At 50.3% G+C, this 19,241-nt stretch overlaps 1 protein-coding gene across 3 annotated transcripts in view; it reads left to right on the forward strand.

Moving 5' to 3' along the window:
• LOC110528704 (cellular nucleic acid-binding protein) overlaps positions 1–19,241 on the forward strand; it is a 44,168-nt gene that overhangs the window by 12,631 nt on the left and 12,296 nt on the right. For all 3 annotated transcript variants that reach the window (XM_036984377.1, XM_036984378.1, XM_036984376.1), the window contains exons 3-4: positions 1,440–1,505; positions 1,586–1,656. In XM_036984377.1, the coding sequence (XP_036840272.1) occupies positions 1,440–1,505; positions 1,586–1,656 (137 nt within the window). The remainder of the gene's footprint in view (positions 1–1,439; positions 1,506–1,585; positions 1,657–19,241) is intronic.

The raw sequence follows: 19,241 nt of genomic DNA on the forward strand, positions 1-19,241 counted from the left end.
AGGTAAGGTAGTGACTACATTACAGGGTAGTGATCAATAGATGTTGAAAGGTACTGACTACATTACAGGGTGGTGATCAATAGACGGGGAAAGGTAAGGTACTGACTACATTACAGGGTGGTGATCAATAGACGTGGAAAGGTAAGGTACTGACTACATTACAGGGTAGTGATCAATAGACAGGGAAAGGTACTGACTACATTACAGGGTACTGATAAATAGCCTGGGAAAGGTACTGACTACATTACAGGGTAGTGATCAATAGATGGGGAAAGGTACTGACTACATTACAGGGTGGTGATCAATAGACTGGGAAAGGTACTGACTACATTACAGGGTAGTGATCAATAGATGGGGAAAGGCACTGACTACATTACAGGGTAGTTATCAATAGACGTGGAAAGGTACTGACTACATTACAGGGTAGTGATCAATAGACGGGGAAAGGTTAGGTACTGACTACATTACAGGGTAGTGATCAATAGACTGGGAAAGGTAAGGTACTGACTACATTACAGGGTAGTTATCAATAGACTTGGAAATGTACTGACTACATTACAGGGTAGTGATCAATAGATGGGGAAAGGTAAGGTACTGACTACATTACAGGGTAGTGATCAATAGACGTGGAAAGGTAAGGTACTGACTACATTACAGGGTAGTGATCAATAGACTGGGAAAGGTACTGACTACATTACAGGGTAGTGATCAATAGATGTTGAAAGGTACTGACTACATTACAGGGTATTGATCAATAGATGGGGAAAGGTACTGACTACATTACAGGGTAGTGATCAATAGACTGGGAAAGGTACTGACTACATTACAGGGTAGTGATCTATAGATGGGGAAAGGTACTGACTACATTACAGGGTAGTGATCAATAGACTGGGAAAGGTACTGACTACATTACAGGGTAGTGATCAATAGACAGGGAAAGGTACTGACTACATTACAGGGTACTGATAAATAGCCTGGGAAAGGTACTGACTACATTACAGGGTAGTGATCAATAGACAGGGAAAGGTACTGACTACATTACAGGGTACTGATAAATAGCCTGGGAAAGGTACTGACTACATTACAGGGTAGTGATCAATAGATGGGGAAAGGTACTGACTACATTACAGGGTAGTGATCAATAGACTGGGAAAGGTACTGACTACATTACAGGGTAGTGATCAATAGATGGGGAAAGGTACTGACTACAATACAGACCCGCGCTGTGTTCAGTACGGCTCACTTTGAACCTGAACGTGAAGTCTTGTAGTTTTCTATCTTCCCATATAACTCAGTTTCAAGCTTTCTGTCCTGTTTGGTCTTACTGAGCATGGCCCTGGCTAGCTCTGAGGGTGCTAACAACTGTGGTCGTGTGCTAACTTCTAAATCGATTCCTGGCAAAGCAATGTTGATTTAATAATGTTATTCCTTTTCCTCAGATCTGTTCTGCTATCGCTGTGGCGAGCCTGGGCATGTTGCCAGGGACTGTGAGAGGACTGAGGATGGTAAGCATTTCAACACCTGCTTTACTAGTCTATTGCTTTGTCATAAGTAACATGTTCCTCTGGTGATTCTTCCATCCCAGCGTGCTACAACTGTGGTCGTGGAGGACACATTTCCAGAGACTGTAAGGAGCCCAAGAAGGAGAGGGAACAGGTGTGTTAGAACTATGGCAAGGCCAGTGTATTATAATGTTATTATGTTAGAACTAGGGCAAGGCCAGTGTATTATAATGTTATTATTTTAGAACTAGGGCAAGGCCATTGTGTTGTAGTGTTAGAACTAGGGCGAGGCCGGTGTGTTGTAGTGTTAGAACTAGGGCTAGGCCATTGTGTTGTAGTGTTAGAACTAGGGCGAGGCCATTGTGTTCTAGTGTTAGAACTAGGGCGAGGCCATTGTGTTCTAGTGTTAGAACTAGGGCGAGGCCGGTGTGTTGTAGTGTTAGAACTAGGGCGAGTCCAGTGTGTTGTAGTGTTAGAACTAGGGCAAGGCCAGTGTGTTGTAGTGTTAGTTCTAGGACGAGGCCGGTGTGTTGTAGTGTTAGAACTAGGGCGAGGCCGGTGTGTTGTAGTGTAGTATTAGAACTAGGGCGAGCCCGGTGTGTCGTAGTGTTAGTTCTAGGGCGAGGCCGGTGTGTTGTAGTGTTAGTTCTAGGGCGAGGCCGGTGTGTTGTAGTGTTAGAACTAGGGCGAGGCCGGTGTGTTGTAGTGTTAGAACCAGGGCGAGCCCGGTGTGTCGTAGTGTTAGTTCTAGGACGAGGCCGGTGTGTTGTAGTGTTAGAACTAGGGCGAGGCCGGTGTGTTGTAGTGTTAGAACTAGGGCGAGGCCGGTGTGTTGTAGTGTTAGAACCAGGGCAAGCCTAGTGTGTTATAGTGTTAGAACTAGGGCGAGGCCGGTCTGTTGTAGTGTTAGAACCAGGGCAAGCCCAGTGTGTTGTAGTATTAGAACTAGGGCGAGGCCGGTGTGTTGTAGTGTAGTGTTAGAACTAGGGCGAGGCCGGTGTGTTGTAGTGTAGTATTAGAACTAGGGCGAGTCCAGTGTGTTGTAGTGTAGTATTAGAACTAGGGCGAGGCCGGTGTGTTGTCGTGTTAGAACTAGGGCGAGGCCGGTGTGTTGTAGTGTTAGAACTAGGGCGAGGCCAGTGTGTTGTCGTGTTAGAACTAGGGCGAGGCCGGTGTGTTGTCGTGTTAGAACTAGGGCGAGAACGGTGTGTTTAGTGTTAGAACTAGGGCGAGGTCGGTGTGTTGTAGTGTTAGAACTAGGGCGAGGCCGGTGTGTTGTAGTGTTGGAACTAGGGCGAGGCCAGTGTGTTGTCGTGTTAGAACTATGCCGGTGTGTTGTAGTGTTAGAACTAGGGCGAGGCCGGTGTGTTGTAGTGTGGTATTAGAACTAGGGCGAGGCCGGTGTGTTGTAGTGTAATATTAGAACTAGGGCGACGCTGGTGTGTTTGTAGTGTTAGTTCTAGGGCGAGGCCGGTGTGTTGTAGTGTAGTATTAGAACTAGGGCGACGTTGGTGTGTTTGTAGTGTTAGTTCTAGGGCGAGGCCGGTGTGTTGTAGTGTTAGAACTAGGGCGAGGCCAGTGTGTTGTCGTGTAGTATTAGAACTAGGGCGAGGCCGGTGTGTTGTAGTGTAGTATTAGAACTAGGGCGAGGCCGGTGTGTTGTAGTGTAGTATTAGAACTAGGGCGACGTTGGTGTGTTTGTAGTGTTAGTTCTAGGGCGAGGCCGGTGTGTTGTAGTGTTAGAACTAGGGCGAGGCCAGTGTGTTGTCGTGTTAGAACTATGCCGGTGTGTTGTAGTGTTAGAACTAGGGCGAGGCCGGTGTGTTGTAGTATTAGAACTAGGGCGACGCTGGTGTGTTTGTAGTGTTAGTTCTAGGGCGAGGCCGGTGTGTTGTAGTTTAGTATTAGAACTAGGGCGAGGCCGGTGTGTTGTAGTGTAATATTAGAACTAGGGTGAGGCCGGTGTGTTGTAGTGTAATATTAGAACTAGGGCGAGGCCGGTGTGTTGTAGTGTAATATTAGAACTAGGGCGAGGCCGGTGTGTTGTAGTGTACTGTTAGAACTAGGGCGAGGCCGGTGTGTTGTAGTATTAGAACTAGGGCGAGGCCGGTGTGTTGTAGTGTTAGAACTAGGGCGAGGCCGGTGTGTTGTAGTGTTAGAACCAGGGCGACCCCAGTGTGTCGTTGTGTTAGTTCTAGGGCGAGGCCGGTGTGTTGTAGTGTTAGAACTAGGGCGAGGCCGGTGTGTTGTAGTGTTAGAACTAGGGCGAGGCCGGTGTGTTGTAGTGTTAGAACCAGGGCAAGCCCAGTGTGTTGTTGTGTTAGTTCTAGGGCGAGGCCGGTGTGTTGTAGTGTTAGTTCTAGGGCGAGGCCGGTGTGTTGTAGTGTAGTATTAGAACTAGGGCGAGGCCGGTGTGTTGTAGTGTAGTATTAGAACTAGGGCGAGGCCGGTGTGTTGTAGTGTAGTATTAGAACTAGGGCGAGGCCGGTGTGTTGTAGTGTAGTATTAGAACTAGGGCGAGGCCGGTGTGTTGTAGTGTTAGAACTAGGGCGAGGCCGGTGTGTTGTAGTGTTAGAACCAGGGCGAGGCCAGTGTGTTGTCGTGTTAGAACTAGGGCGAGGCCGGTGTGTTTAGTGTTAGAACTAGGGCGAGGTCGGTGTGTTGTAGTGTTAGAACTAGGGTGAGGCCGGTGTGTTGTAGTGTTGGAACTAGGGCGAGGCCAGTGTGTTGTCGTGTTAGAACTATGCCGGTGTGTTGTAGTGTTAGAACTAGGGCGAGGCCGGTGTGTTGTAGTGTAGTATTAGAACTAGGGCGACGCTGGTGTGTTTGTAGTTTTAGTTCTAGGGCGAGGCCGGTGTGTTGTAGTTTAGTATTAGAACTAGGGCGAGGCCGGTGTGTTGTAGTGTAATATTAGAACTAGGGCGAGGCCGGTGTGTTGTAGTGTACTGTTAGAACTAGGGCGAGGCCGGTGTGTTGTAGTATTAGAACTAGGGCTAGGCAGGTGTAGTGTAGTATTAGAACTAGGACGAGGCCGGTGTGTTGTAGTGTAATATTAGAACTAGGGCGAGGCCGGTGTGTTGTAGTATTAGAACTAGGGCTAGGCAGGTGTAGTGTAGTATTAGAACTAGGGCGAGGCCGGTGTGTTGTAGTGTAATATTAGAACTAGGGCGAGGCCGGTGTGTTGTAGTGTAGTATTAGAACTAGGACGATGCCGGTGTGTTGTAGTATTAGAACTAGGGCGAGGCCGGTGTGTTGTAGTGTTAGAACTAGGGCGAGGCCGGTGTGTTGTAGGGTTAGAACTAGGGCGAGGCCGGTGTGTTGTAGTGTTAGAACCAGGGCGAGCCCAGTGTGTCGTTGTGTTAGTTCTAGGGCGAGGTCGGTGTGTTGTAGTGTTAGAACTAGGGCGAGGCCGGTGTGTTGTAGTGTTAGAACTAGGGCGAGGCCAGTGTGTTGTCGTGTTAGAACTAGGCCGGTGTGTTGTAGTGTTAGAACTAGGGCGAGGCCGGTGTGTTGTAGTGTAGTATTAGAACTAGGGCGAGGCCGGTGTGTTGTAGTGTAGTATTAGAACTAGGGCGAGTCCAGTGTGTTGTAGTGTAGTATTAGAACTAGGGCAAGGCCGGTGTGTTGTCGTGTTAGAACTAGGGCGAGGCCGGTGTGTTGTCGTGTTAGAACTAGGGCGAGGCCAGTGTGTTGTCGTGTTAGAACTAGGGCGAGGCCGGTGTGTTGTCGTGTTAGAACTAGGGCGAGACCGGTGTGTTGTAGTGTTAGAACCAGGGCGAGGCCAGTGTGTTGTCGTGTTAGAACTAGGGCGAGGCCGGTGTGTTTAGTGTTAGAACTAGGGCGAGGTCGGTTTGTTGTAGTGTTAGAACTAGGGCGAGGCCGGTGTGTTGTAGTGTTGGAACTAGGGCGAGGCCAGTGTGTTGTCGTGTTAGAACTATGCCGGTGTGTTGTAGTGTTAGAACTAGGGCGAGGCCGGTGTGTTGTAGTGTAGTATTAGAACTAGGGCGACGCTGGTGTGTTTGTAGTTTTAGTTCTAGGGCGAGGCCGGTGTGTTGTAGTTTAGTATTAGAACTAGGGCGAGGCCGGTGTGTTGTAGTGTAATATTAGAACTAGGGCGAGGCCGGTGTGTTGTAGTGTAATATTAGAACTAGGGCGAGGCCGGTGTGTTGTAGTGTACTGTTAGAACTAGGGCGAGGCCGGTGTGTTGTAGTATTAGAACTAGGGCTAGGCAGGTGTAGTGTAGTATTAGAACTAGGACGAGGCCGGTGTGTTGTAGTGTAATATTAGAACTAGGGCGAGGCCGGTGTATTGTAGTATTAGAACTAGGGCTAGGCAGGTGTAGTGTAGTATTAGAACTAGGGCGAGGCCGGTGTGTTGTAGTGTAATATTAGAACTAGGGCGAGGCCGGTGTGTTGTAGTGTAGTATTAGAACTAGGACGATGCCGGTGTGTTGTATTATTAGAACTAGGGCGAGGCCGGTGTGTTGTAGTGTTAGAACTAGGGCGAGGCCGGTGTGTTGTAGGGTTAGAACTAGAGCGAGGCCGGTGTGTTGTAGTGTTAGAACCAGGGCGAGCCCAGTGTGTCGTTGTGTTAGTTCTAGGGCGAGGTCGGTGTGTTGTAGTGTTAGAACTAGGGCGAGGCCGGTGTGTTGTAGTGTTAGAACTAGGGCGAGGCCAGTGTGTTGTCGTGTTAGAACTAGACCGGTGTGTTGTAGTGTTAGAACTAGGGCGAGGCCGGTGTGTTGTAGTGTAGTATTAGAACTAGGGCGAGGCCGGTGTGTTGTAGTGTAGTATTAGAACTAGGGCGAGTCCAGTGTGTTGTAGTGTAGTATTAGAACTAGGGCAAGGCCGGTGTGTTGTCGTGTTAGAACTAGGGCGAGGCCGGTGTGTTGTCGTGTTAGAACTAGGGCGAGGCCAGTGTGTTGTCGTGTTAGAACTAGGGCGAGGCCGGTGTGTTGTCGTGTTAGAACTAGGGCGAGAACGGTGTGTTGTAGTGTTAGAACCAGGGCGAGGCCAGTGTGTTGTCGTGTTAGAACTAGGGCGAGGCCGGTGTGTTTAGTGTTAGAACTAGGGCGAGGTCGGTTTGTTGTAGTGTTAGAACTAGGGCGAGGCCGGTGTATTGTAGTGTTGGAACTAGGGCGAGGCCAGTGTGTTGTCGTGTTAGAACTATGCCGGTGTGTTGTAGTGTTAGAACTAGGGCGAGGCCGGTGTGTTGTAGTGTAGTATTAGAACTAGGGCGACGCTGGTGTGTTTGTAGTTTTAGTTCTAGGGCGAGGCCGGTGTGTTGTAGTTTAGTATTAGAACTAGGGCGAGGCCGGTGTGTTGTAGTGTAATATTAGAACTAGGGCGAGGCCGGTGTGTTGTAGTGTAATATTAGAACTAGGGCGAGGCCGGTGTGTTGTAGTGTACTGTTAGAACTAGGGCGAGGCCGGTGTGTTGTAGTATTAGAACTAGGGCTAGGCAGGTGTAGTGTAGTATTAGAACTAGGGCGAGGCCGGTGTGTTGTAGTATTAGAACTAGGGCTAGGCAGGTGTAGTGTAGTATTAGAACTAGGGCGAGGCCGGTGTGTTGTAGTGTAATATTAGAACTAGGACGATGCCGGTGTGTTGTAGTATTAGAACAAGGGCGAGGCCGGTGTGTTGTAGTGTTAGAACTAGGGCGAGGCCGGTGTGTTGTAGGGTTAGAACTAGGGCGAGGCCGGTGTGTTGTAGTGTTAGAACCAGGGCGAGCCCAGTGTGTCGTTGTGTTAGTTCTAGGGCGAGGTCGGTGTGTTGTAGTGTTAGAACTAGGGCGAGGCCGGTGTGTTGTAGTGTTAGAACTAGGGCGAGGCCAGTGTGTTGTCGTGTTAGAACTAGGCCGGTGTGTTGTAGTGTTAGAACTAGGGCGAGGCCGGTGTGTTGTAGTGTAGTATTAGAACTAGGGCGAGGCCGGTGTGTTGTAGTGTAGTATTAGAACTAGGGCGAGTCCAGTGTGTTGTAGTGTAGTATTAGAACTAGGGCAAGGCCGGTGTGTTGTCGTGTTAGAACTAGGGCGAGGCCGGTGTGTTGTCGTGTTAGAACTAGGGCGAGGCCAGTGTGTTGTCGTGTTAGAACTAGGGCGAGAACGGTGTGTTTAGTGTTAGAACTAGGGCGAGGCCAGTGTGTTGTCGTGTTAGAACTAGGGCGAGGCCGGTGTGTTGTAGTGTTAGAACTAGGGCGAGGCCGGTGTGTTGTAGTGTAGTATTAGAACTAGGGCGACGCTGGTGTGTTTGTAGTGTTAGTTCTAGGGCGAGGCCGGTGTGTTGTAGTTTAGTATTAGAACTAGGGCGAGGCCGGTGTGTTGTAGTGTAATATTAGAACTAGGGCGAAGCCGGTGTGTTGTAGTGTAATATTAGAACTAGGGCGAGGCCGGTGTGTTGTAGTGTACTATTAGAACTAGGGCGAGGCCGGTGTGTTGTAGTGTACTGTTAGAACTAAGGCGAGGCCGGTGTGTTGTAGTATTAGAACTAGGGCTAGGCATTTGTAGTGTAGTATTAGAACTAGGACGATGCCGGTGTGTTGTAGTATTAGAACTAGGGCGAGGCCGGTGTGTTGTAGTGTTAGAACTAGGGCGAGGCCGGTGTGTTGTAGGGTTAGAACTAGGGCGAGGCCGGTGTGTTGTAGTGTTAGAACCAGGGCGAGCCCAGTGTGTCGTTGTGTTAGTTCTAGGGCGAGGTCGGTGTGTTGTAGTGTTAGAACTAGGGCGATGCCGGTGTGTTGTAGTGTTAGAACTAGGGCGAGGCCAGTGTGTTGTCGTGTTAGAACTAGGCCGGTGTGTTGTAGTCTTAGAACTAGGGCGAGGCCGGTGTGTTGTAGTGTAGTATTAGAACTAGGGCGAGGCCGGTGTGTTGTAGTGTAGTATTAGAACTAGGGCGAGTCCAGTGTGTTGTAGTGTAGTATTAGAACTAGGGCAAGGCCGGTGTGTTGTCGTGTTAGAACTAGGGCGAGGCCAGTGTGTTGTCGTGTTAGAACTAGGGCGAGGCCGGTGTGTTGTCGTGTTAGAACTAGGGCGAGAACGGTGTGTTTAGTGTTAGATCTAGGGCGAGGTCGATGTGTTGTAGTGTTAGAACTAGGGCGAGGCCGGTGTGTTGTAGTGTTATAACTAGGGCGAGGCCAGTGTGTTGTCGTGTTAGAACTAGGCCGGTGTGTTGTAGTGTTAGAACTAGGGCGAGGCCGGTGTGTTGTAGTGTAGTATTAGAACTAGGGCGATGCTGGTGTGTTTGTAGTGTTAGTTCTAGGGCGAGGCCGGTGTGTTGTAGTTTAGTATTAGAACTAGGGCGAGGCCGGTGTGTTGTAGTGTTAGAACTAGGGCGAGGCCAGTGTGTTGTCGTGTTAGAACTAGGCCGGTGTGTTGTAGTGTTAGAACTAGGGCGAGGCCGGTGTGTTGTAGTGTAGTATTAGAACTAGGGCGAGGCCGGTGTGTTGTAGTGTAGTATTAGAACTAGGGCGAGTTCAGTGTGTTGTAGTGTAGTATTAGAACTAGGGCAAGGCCGGTGTGTTGTCGTGTTAGAACTAGGGCGAGGCCGGTGTGTTGTCGTGTTAGAACTAGGGCGAGGCCAGTGTGTTGTCGTGTTAGAACTAGGGCGAGGCCGGTGTGTTGTCGTGTTAGAACTAGGGCGAGGCCGGTGTGTTGTAGTGTTAGAACCAGGGCGAGGCCGGTGTGTTTAGTGTTAGAACTAGGGCGAGGTCGGTGTGTTGTAGTGTTAGAACTAGGGCGAGGCCGGTGTGTTGTAGTGTTGGAACTAGGGCGAGGCCAGTGTGTTGTCGTGTTAGAACTATGCCGGTGTGTTGTAGTGTTAGAACTAGGGCGAGGCCGGTGTGTTGTAGTGTAGTATTAGAACTAGGGCGACGCTGGTGTGTTTGTAGTTTTAGTTCTAGGGCGAGGCCGGTGTGTTGTAGTTTAGTATTAGAACTAGGGCGAGGCCGGTGTGTTGTAGTGTAATATTAGAACTAGGGCGAGGCCGGTGTGTTGTAGTGTAATATTAGAACTAGGGCGAGGCCGGTGTGTTGTAGTGTACTGTTAGAACTAGGGCGAGGCCGGTGTGTTGTAGTATTAGAACTAGGGCTAGGCAGGTGTAGTGTAGTATTAGAACTAGGACGAGGCCGGTGTGTTGTAGTGTAATATTAGAACTAGGGCGAGGCCGGTGTGTTGTAGTATTAGAACTAGGGCTAGGCAGGTGTAGTGTAGTATTAGAACTAGGGCGAGGCCGGTGTGTTGTAGTGTAATATTAGAACTAGGACGATGCCGGTGTGTTGTAGTATTAGAACAAGGGCGAGGCCGGTGTGTTGTAGGGTTAGAACTAGGGCGAGGCCGGTGTGTTGTAGTGTTAGAACCAGGGCGAGCCCAGTGTGTCGTTGTGTTAGTTCTAGGGCGAGGTCGGTGTGTTGTAGTGTTAGAACTAGGGCGAGGCCGGTGTGTTGTAGTGTTAGAACTATGGCGAGGCCAGTGTGTTGTCGTGTTAGAACTAGGCCGGTGTGTTGTAGTGTTAGAACTAGGGCGAGGCCGGTGTGTTGTAGTATTAGAACTAGGGCGAGGCCGGTGTGTTGTAGTGTAGTATTAGAACTAGGGCGAGTCCAGTGTGTTGTAGTGTAGTATTAGATCTAGGGCAAGGCCGGTGTGTTGTCGTGTTAGAACTAGGGCGAGGCCGGTGTGTTGTCGTGTTAGAACTAGGGCGAGGCCAGTGTGTTGTCGTGTTAGAACTAGGGCGAGGCCGGTGTGTTGTCGTGTTAGAACTAGGGCGAGAACGGTGTGTTTAGTGTTAGAACTAGGGCGAGGCCAGTGTGTTGTCGTGTTAGAACTAGGGCGAGGCCGGTGTGTTGTAGTGTTAGAACTAGGGCGAGGCCGGTGTGTTGTAGTGTAGTATTAGAACTAGGGCGACGCTGGTGTGTTTGTAGTGTTAGTTCTAGGGCGAGGCCGGTGTGTTGTAGTATAATATTAGAACTAGGGCGAAGACGGTGTGTTGTAGTGTAATATTAGAACTAGGGCGAGGCCAGTGTGTTGTAGTGTACTATTAGAACTAGGGCGAGGCCGGTGTGTTGTAGTGTACTGTTAGAACTAAGGCGAGGCTGGTGTGTTGTAGTATTAGAACTAGGGCTAGGCATTTGTAGTGTAGTATTAGAACTAGGACGATGCCGGTGTGTTGTAGTATTAGAACTAGGGCGAGACCGGTGTGTTGTAGTGTTAGAACTAGGGCGAGGCCGGTGTGTTGTAGGGTTAGAACTAGGGCGAGGCCAGTGTGTTGTCGTGTTAGAACTAGGCCGGTGTGTTGTAGTCTTAGAACTAGGGCGAGGCCGGTGTGTTGTAGTGTAGTATTAGAACTAGGGCGAGGCCGGTGTGTTGTAGTGTAGTATTAGAACTAGGGCGAGTCCAGTGTGTTGTAGTGTAGTATTAGAACTAGGGCAAGGCCGGTGTGTTGTCGTGTTAGAACTAGGGCGAGGCCGGTGTGTTGTCGTGTTAGAACTAGGGCGAGGCCGGTGTGTTGTCGTGTTAGAACTAGGGCGAGAACGGTGTGTTTAGTGTTAGAACTAGGGCGAGGTCGATGTGTTGTAGTGTTAGAACTAGGGCGAGGCCGGTGTGTTGTAGTGTTATAACTAGGGCGAGGCCAGTGTGTTGTCGTGTTAGAACTAGGCCGGTGTGTTGTAGTGTTAGAACTAGGGCGAGGCCGGTGTGTTGTAGTGTAGTATTAGAACTAGGGCGATGCTGGTGTGTTTGTAGTGTTAGTTCTAGGGCGAGGCCGGTGTGTTGTAGTGTAATATTAGAACTAGGGCGAGGCCGGTGTGTTGTAGTGTAATATTAGAACTAGGGCGAGGCCGGTGTGTTGTAGTGTACTGTTAGAACTAGGGCGAGGCCGGTGTGTTGTAGTATTAGAACTAGGGCTAGGCAGGTGTAGTGTAGTATTAGAACTAGGACGATGCCGGTGTGTTGTAGTGTACTGTTAGAACTAGGGCGAGGCCGGTGTGTTGTAGTGTTAGAACCAGGGCGAGCCCAGTGTGTCGTTGTGTTAGTTCTAGGGCGAGGCCGGTGTGTTGTAGTGTTAGAACTAGGACGAGGCAGTTGTTTTGTAGTGTTAGAACCAGGGCATGCCTAGTGTGTTGTAGTGTTAGAACTAGGGCGAGGCCGGTGTGTTGTAGTGTTAGAACTAGGGCGAGGCCGGTGTGTTGTAGTGTTAGAACCAATGGCAAGCCCAGTGTGTTGTAGTGTTAGTTCTAGGGCGAGGCCGGTGTGTTGTAGTGTTAGTTCTAGGGCGAGGCCGGTGTGTTGTAGTGTAGTATTAGAACTAGGGCGAGGCCGGTGTGTTGTAGTGTAGTATTAGAACTAGGGCGAGGCCGGTGTGTTGTAGTGTAGTATTAGAACTAGGGCGAGGCCGGTGTGTTGTAGTGTTAGTTCTAGGGCGAGGCCGGTGTGTTGTAGTGTTAGAACTAGGGCGAGGCCGGTGTGTTGTAGTGTTAGAACCAGGGCGAGGCCAGTGTTTTGTCGTGTTAGAACTAGGGCGAGGCCGATGTGTTTAGTGTTAGAACTAGGGCGAGGCCGGTGTGTTGTAGTGTTGGAACTAGGGCGAGGCCAGTGTGTTGTCGTGTTAGAACTATGCCGGTGTGTTGTAGTGTTAGAACTAGGGCGAGGCCAGTGTGTTGTCGTGTTAGAACTAGGGCGAGAACGGTGTGTTTAGTGTTAGAACTAGGGCGAGGTCGGTGTGTTGTAGTGTTAGAACTAGGGCGAGGCCGGTGTGTTGTAGTGTTGGAACTAGGGCGAGGCCAGTGTGTTGTCGTGTTAGAACTATGCCGGTGTGTTGTAGTGTTAGAACTAGGGCGAGGCCGGTGTGTTGTAGTGTTAGTTCTAGGGCGACGCTGGTGTGTTTGTAGTGTTAGTTCTAGGGCGAGGCCGGTGTGTTGTAGTTTAGTATTAGAACTAGGGCGAGGCCGGTGTGTTGTAGTGTAATATTAGAACTAGGGCGAGGCCGGTGTGTTGTAGTGTAATATTAGAACTAGGGCGAGGCCGGTGTGTTGTAGTGTACTGTTAGAACTAGGGCGAGGCCGGTGTGTTGTAGTATTAGAACTAGGGCGAGGCCGGTGTGTTGTAGTGTTAGAACTAGGGCGAGGCCGGTGTGTTGTAGGGTTAGAACTAGGGCGAGGCCGGTGTGTTGTAGTGTTAGAACCAGGGCGAGCCCAGTGTGTCGTTGTGTTAGTTCTAGGGCGAGGTCGGTGTGTTGTATTGTTAGAAATAGGGCGAGGCCAGTGTGTTGTCGTGTTAGAACTAGGCCGGTGTGTTGTAGTGTTAGAACTAGGGCGAGGCCGGTGTGTTGTAGTGTAGTATTAGAACTAGGGCGAGGCCGGTGTGTTGTAGTATTAGAACTAGGGCGAGTCCAGTGTGTTGTAGTGTAGTATTAGAACTAGGGCAAGGCCGGTGTGTTGTCGTGTTAGAACTAGGGTGAGGCCGGTGTGTTGTAGTGTTAGAACTAGGGCGAGGCCAGTGTGTTGTCGTGTTAGAACTAGGGCGAGAACGGTGTGTTTAGTGTTAGAACTAGGGCGAGGCCAGTGTGTTGTCGTGTTAGAACTAGGGCGAGGCCGGTGTGTTGTAGTGTTAGAACTAGGGCGAGGCCGGTGTGTTGTAGTATTAGAACTAGGGCGACGCTGGTGTGTTTGTAGTGTTAGTTCTAGGGCGAGGCCGGTGTGTTGTAGTTTAGTATTAGAACTAGGGCGAGGCCGGTGTGTTGTAGTGTAATATTAGAACTAGGGCGAGGCCGGTGTGTTGTAGTGTAATATTAGAACTAGGGCGAGGCCAGTGTGTTGTAGTGTACTATTAGAACTAGGGCGAGGCCGGTGTGTTGTAGTATTAGAACTAGGGCTAGGCAGGTGTAGTGTAGTATTAGAACTAGGACGATGCCGGTGTGTTGTAGTATTAGAACTAGGGCGAGGCCGGTGTGTTGTAGTGTTAGAACTAGGACGAGGCCGGTGTGTTGTAGGGTTAGAACTAGGGCGAGGCCGGTGTGTTGTAGTGTTAGAACCAGGGCGAGCCCAGTGTGTCGTTGTGTTAGTTCTAGGGCGAGGTCGGTGTGTTGTAGTGTTAGAACTAGGGCGAGGCCAGTATGTTGTCGTGTTAGAACTAGGGCGAGAACGGTGTGTTTAGTGTTAGAACTAGGGCGAGGCCGGTGTGTTGTAGTGTTGGAACTAGGGCGAGAACGGTGTGTTTAGTGTTAGAACTAGGGCGAGGCCGGTGTGTTGTAGTGTTGGAACTAGGGCGAGGCCAGTGTGTTGTCGTGTTAGAACTATGCCGGTGTGTTGTAGTGTTAGAACTAGGGCGAGGCCGGTGTGTTGTAGTGTAGTATTAGTTCTAGGGCGAGGCCGGTGTGTTGTAGTTTAGTATTAGAACTAGGGCGAGGCCGGTGTGTTTAGTGTTAGAACTAGGGCGAGGCCGGTGTGTTTAGTGTTAGAACTAGGGCGATACCGGTGTGTTTAGTGTTAGAACTAGGGCGAGGCCGGTGTGTTGTAGTGTTAGAACTAGGGCGAGGCCGGTGTGTTGTAGTGTAGTATTAGAACTAGGGCGAGGCCATTGTGTTGTCGTGTTAGAACTAGGGCGAGGCCGGTGTGTTTAGTGTTAGAACTAGGGCGAGGCCGGTGTGTTTAGTGTTAGAACTAGGGCGATACCGGTGTGTTTAGTGTTAGAACTAGGGCGAGGCCGGTGTGTTGTAGTGTTAGAACTAGGGCGAGGTCGGTGTGTTGTAGTGTTAGAACTAGGGCGAGGCCGGTGGGTTGTAGTATTAGAACTAGGGCGAAGCAGGTGTAGTGTAGTATTAGAACTAGGGCGAAGCAGGTGTAGTGTAGTATTAGAACTAGGGCGAAGCAGGTGTAGTGTAGTATTAGAACTAGGGCGAGGCCGGTGTGTTGTAGTGTTAGAATTAGGGCGAGGCAGGTGTTTTGTAGTGTAGTATTAGAACTAGGGCGAGGCCGGTGTGTTGTAGTGTAGTATTAGAACTAGGGCGAGGCCGGTGTGTTGTAGTGTAGTATTAGAACTAGGGCGAGGCCGGTGTGTTGTAGTGTAGTATTAGAACTAGGGCGAGGCCGGTGTGTTGTAGTATTAGAACTAGGGCGAGGCCGGTGTGTTGTATTATTAGAACTAGGGCGTGGCCTGTGTGTTGTAGTGTTAGAACTAGGGCGAGGCCGGTGTGTTGTAGTGTTAGAACTAGGGCGAGGCCGGTGTGTTGTAGGGTTAGAACTAGGGCGAGGCCGGTGTGTTGTAGTGTTAGAACTAGGGCGAGGCCGGTGTGTTGTAGGGTTAGAACTAGGGCGAGGCCAGTGTGTTGTAGTGTAGTATTAGAACTAGGGCGTGGCCGGTGTGTTGTAGTGTAGTATTAGAACTAGGGCGAAGCAGGTGTGTTGTAGGGTTAGAACTAGAGCGAGGCCGGTGTGTTGTAGTGTTAGAACCAGGGCATGCCTAGTGTGTTGTAGGGTTAGAACTAGGGCGAGGCCGGTGTGTTGTAGGGTTAGAACTAGGGCGAGGCCGGTGTGTTGTAGTGTTAGAACTAGGGCGAGGCCGGTGTGTTGTAGGGTTAGAACTAGGGCGAGGCCGGTGTGTTGTAGGGTTAGAACTAGGGCGAGGCCGGTGTGTTGTAGGGTTAGAACTAGGGGGAGTCCAGTGTGTTGTAGGGTTAGAACTAGGGCGAGGCCGGTGTGTTGTAGTGTTAGAACCAGGGCGAGTCCAGTATGTTGTAGTGTAGTGTTATTTCTTGGGCGTTGCCGGTGTGTTGTAGTGTTAGAACTAGGGCGAGGCCGGTGTGTTGTAGTGTTAGAACTAGGGCGAGGCCGGTGTGTTGTAGGGTTAGAACTAGGGCGAGGCCGGTGTGTTGTAGGGTTAGAACTAGGGCGAGGCCGGTGTGTTGTAGGGTTAGAACTAGGGGGAGTCCAGTGTGTTGTAGGGTTAGAACTAGGGCGAGGCCGGTGTGTTGTAGTGTTAGAACCAGGGCGAGTCCAGTATGTTGTAGTGTAGTGTTATTTCTGGGGCGTTGCCGGTGTGTTGTAGTGTTAGAACTAGGGCGAGGCCGGTGTGTTGTAGTGTAGTGTTAGAACTAGGGCGAGGCCGGTGTGTTGTAGTGTTAGTTCTAGGGCGAGGCCGTTGTGTTGTAGTGTTAGAACTAGGGCGAGGCCAGTGTGTTGTAGTGTTAGAACCAGGGCATGCCTAGTGTGTTGTAGTATTAGAACTAGGGCGAGTCCAGTGTGTTGTAGTGTAGTATTAGAACTAGGGCGAGTCCAGTGTGTTGTAGTGTTAGAACTAGGGCGAGGACGGTGTGTTGTAGTTTAGTATTAGAACTAGGGCGAGGCCGGTGTGTTGTAGTGTAATATTAGAACTAGGGCGAGGCCGGTGTGTTGTAGTGTAATATTAGAACTAGGGCGAGGCCGGTGTGTTGTAGTGTACTGTTAGAACTAGGGCGAGGCCGGTGTGTTGTAGTATTAGAACTAGGGCTAGGCAGGTGTAGTGTAGTATTAGAACTAGGACGAGGCCGGTGTGTTGTAGTGTAATATTAGAACTAGGGCGAGGCCGGTGTGTTGTAGTATTAGAACTAGGGCTAGGCAGGTGTAGTGTAGTATTAGAACTAGGGCGAGGCCGGTGTGTTGTAGTGTAATATTAGAACTAGGACGATGCCGGTGTGTTGTAGTATTAGAACAAGGGCGAGGCCGGTGTGTTGTAGGGTTAGAACTAGGGCGAGGCCGGTGTGTTGTAGTGTTAGAACCAGGGCGAGCCCAGTGTGTCGTTGTGTTAGTTCTAGGGCGAGGTCGGTGTGTTGTAGTGTTAGAACTAGGGCGAGGCCGGTGTGTTGTAGTGTTAGAACTATGGCGAGGCCAGTGTGTTGTCGTGTTAGAACTAGGCCGGTGTGTTGTAGTGTTAGAACTAGGGCGAGGCCGGTGTGTTGTAGTATTAGAACTAGGGCGAGGCCGGTGTGTTGTAGTGTAGTATTAGAACTAGGGCGAGTCCAGTGTGTTGTAGTGTAGTATTAGATCTAGGGCAAGGCCGGTGTGTTGTCGTGTTAGAACTAGGGCGAGGCCGGTGTGTTGTCGTGTTAGAACTAGGGCGAGGCCAGTGTGTTGTCGTGTTAGAACTAGGGCGAGGCCGGTGTGTTGTCGTGTTAGAACTAGGGCGAGAACGGTGTGTTTAGTGTTAGAACTAGGGCGAGGCCAGTGTGTTGTCGTGTTAGAACTAGGGCGAGGCCGGTGTGTTGTAGTGTTAGAACTAGGGCGAGGCCGGTGTGTTGTAGTGTAGTATTAGAACTAGGGCGACGCTGGTGTGTTTGTAGTGTTAGTTCTAGGGCGAGGCCGGTGTGTTGTAGTATAATATTAGAACTAGGGCGAAGACGGTGTGTTGTAGTGTAATATTAGAACTAGGGCGAGGCCAGTGTGTTGTAGTGTACTATTAGAACTAGGGCGAGGCCGGTGTGTTGTAGTGTACTGTTAGAACTAAGGCGAGGCTGGTGTGTTGTAGTATTAGAACTAGGGCTAGGCATTTGTAGTGTAGTATTAGAACTAGGACGATGCCGGTGTGTTGTAGTATTAGAACTAGGGCGAGACCGGTGTGTTGTAGTGTTAGAACTAGGGCGAGGCCGGTGTGTTGTAGGGTTAGAACTAGGGCGAGGCCAGTGTGTTGTCGTGTTAGAACTAGGCCGGTGTGTTGTAGTCTTAGAACTAGGGCGAGTCCGGTGTGTTGTAGTGTAGTATTAGAACTAGGGCGAGGCCGGTGTGTTGTAGTGTAGTATTAGAACTAGGGCGAGTCCAGTGTGTTGTAGTGTAGTATTAGAACTAGGGCAAGGCCGGTGTGTTGTCGTGTTAGAACTAGGGCGAGGCCGGTGTGTTGTCGTGTTAGAACTAGGGCGAGGCCGGTGTGTTGTCGTGTTAGAACTAGGGCGAGAACGGTGTGTTTAGTGTTAGAACTAGGGCGAGGTCGATGTGTTGTAGTGTTAGAACTAGGGCGAGGCCGGTGTGTTGTAGTGTTATAACTAGGGCGAGGCCAGTGTGTTGTCGTGTTAGAACTAGGCCGGTGTGTTGTAGTGTTAGAACTAGGGCGAGGCCGGTGTGTTGTAGTGTAGTATTAGAACTAGGGCGATGCTGGTGTGTTTGTAGTGTTAGTTCTAGGGCGAGGCCGGTGTGTTGTAGTGTAATATTAGAACTAGGGCGAGGCCGGTGTGTTGTAGTGTAATATTAGAACTAGGGCGAGGCCGGTGTGTTGTAGTGTACTGTTAGAACTAGGGCGAGGCCGGTGTGTTGTAGTATTAGAACTAGGGCTAGGCAGGTGTAGTGTAGTATTAGAACTAGGACGATGCCGGTGTGTTGTAGTGTACTGTTAGAACTAGGGCGAGGCCGGTGTGTTGTAGTGTTAGAACCAGGGCGAGCCCAGTGTGTCGTTGTGTTAGTTCTAGGGCGAGGCCGGTGTGTTGTAGTGTTAGAACTAGGACGAGGCAGTTGTTTTGTAGTGTTAGAACCAGGGCATGCCTAGTGTGTTGTAGTGTTAGAACTAGGGCGAGGCCGGTGTGTTGTAGTGTTAGAACTAGGGCGAGGCCGGTGTGTTGTAGTGTTAGAACCAATGGCAAGCCCAGTGTGTTGTAGTGTTAGTTCTAGGGCGAGGCCGGTGTGTTGTAGTGTTAGTTCTAGGGCGAGGCCGGTGTGTTGTAGTGTAGTATTAGAACTAGGGCGAGGCCGGTGTGTTGTAGTGTAGTATTAGAACTAGGGCGAGGCCGGTGTGTTGTAGTGTAGTATTAGAACTAGGGCGAGGCCGGTGTGTTGTAGTGTTAGTTCTAGGGCGAGGCCGGTGTGTTGTAGTGTTAGAACTAGGGCGAGGCCGGTGTGTTGTAGTGTTAGAACCAGGGCGAGGCCAGTGTTTTGTCGTGTTAGAACTAGGGCGAGGCCGGTGTGTTTAGTGTTAGAACTAGGGCGAGGCCGGTGTGTTGTAGTGTTGGAACTAGGGCGAGGCCAGTGTGTTGTCGTGTTAGAACTATGCCGGTGTGTTGTAGTGTTAGAACTAGGGCGAGGCCAGTGTGTTGTCGTGTTAGAACTAGGGCGAGAACGGTGTGTTTAGTGTTAGAACTAGGGCGAGGTCGGTGTGTTGTAGTGTTAGAACTAGGGCGAGGCCGGTGTGTTGTAGTGTTGGAACTAGGGCGAGGCCAGTGTGTTGTCGTGTTAGAACTATGCCGGTGTGTTGTAGTGTTAGAACTAGGGCGAGGCCGGTGTGTTGTAGTGTTAGTTCTAGGGCGACGCTGGTGTGTTTGTAGTGTTAGTTCTAGGGCGAGGCCGGTGTGTTGTAGTTTAGTATTAGAACTAGGGCGAGGCCGGTGTGTTGTAGTGTAATATTAGAACTAGGGCGAGGCCGGTGTGTTGTAGTGTAATATTAGAACTAGGGCGAGGCCGGTGTGTTGTAGTGTACTGTTAGAACTAGGGCGAGGCCGGTGTGTTGTAGTATTAGAACTAGGGCGAGGCCGGTGTGTTGTAGTGTTAGAACTAGGGCGAGGCCGGTGTGTTGTAGGGTTAGAACTAGGGCGAGGCCGGTGTGTTGTAGTGTTAGAACCAGGGCGAGCCCAGTGTGTCGTTGTGTTAGTTCTAGGGCGAGGTCGGTGTGTTGTATTGTTAGAAATAGGGCGAGGCCAGTGTGTTGTCGTGTTAGAACTAGGCCGGTGTGTTGTAGTGTTAGAACTAGGGCGAGGCCGGTGTGTTGTAGTGTAGTATTAGAACTAGGGCGAGGCCGGTGT

This window comes from Oncorhynchus mykiss, chromosome 7, assembly GCF_013265735.2.
Source record: "Oncorhynchus mykiss isolate Arlee chromosome 7, USDA_OmykA_1.1, whole genome shotgun sequence".
NCBI classification, from domain to species: Eukaryota; Metazoa; Chordata; class Actinopteri; order Salmoniformes; family Salmonidae; genus Oncorhynchus; species Oncorhynchus mykiss.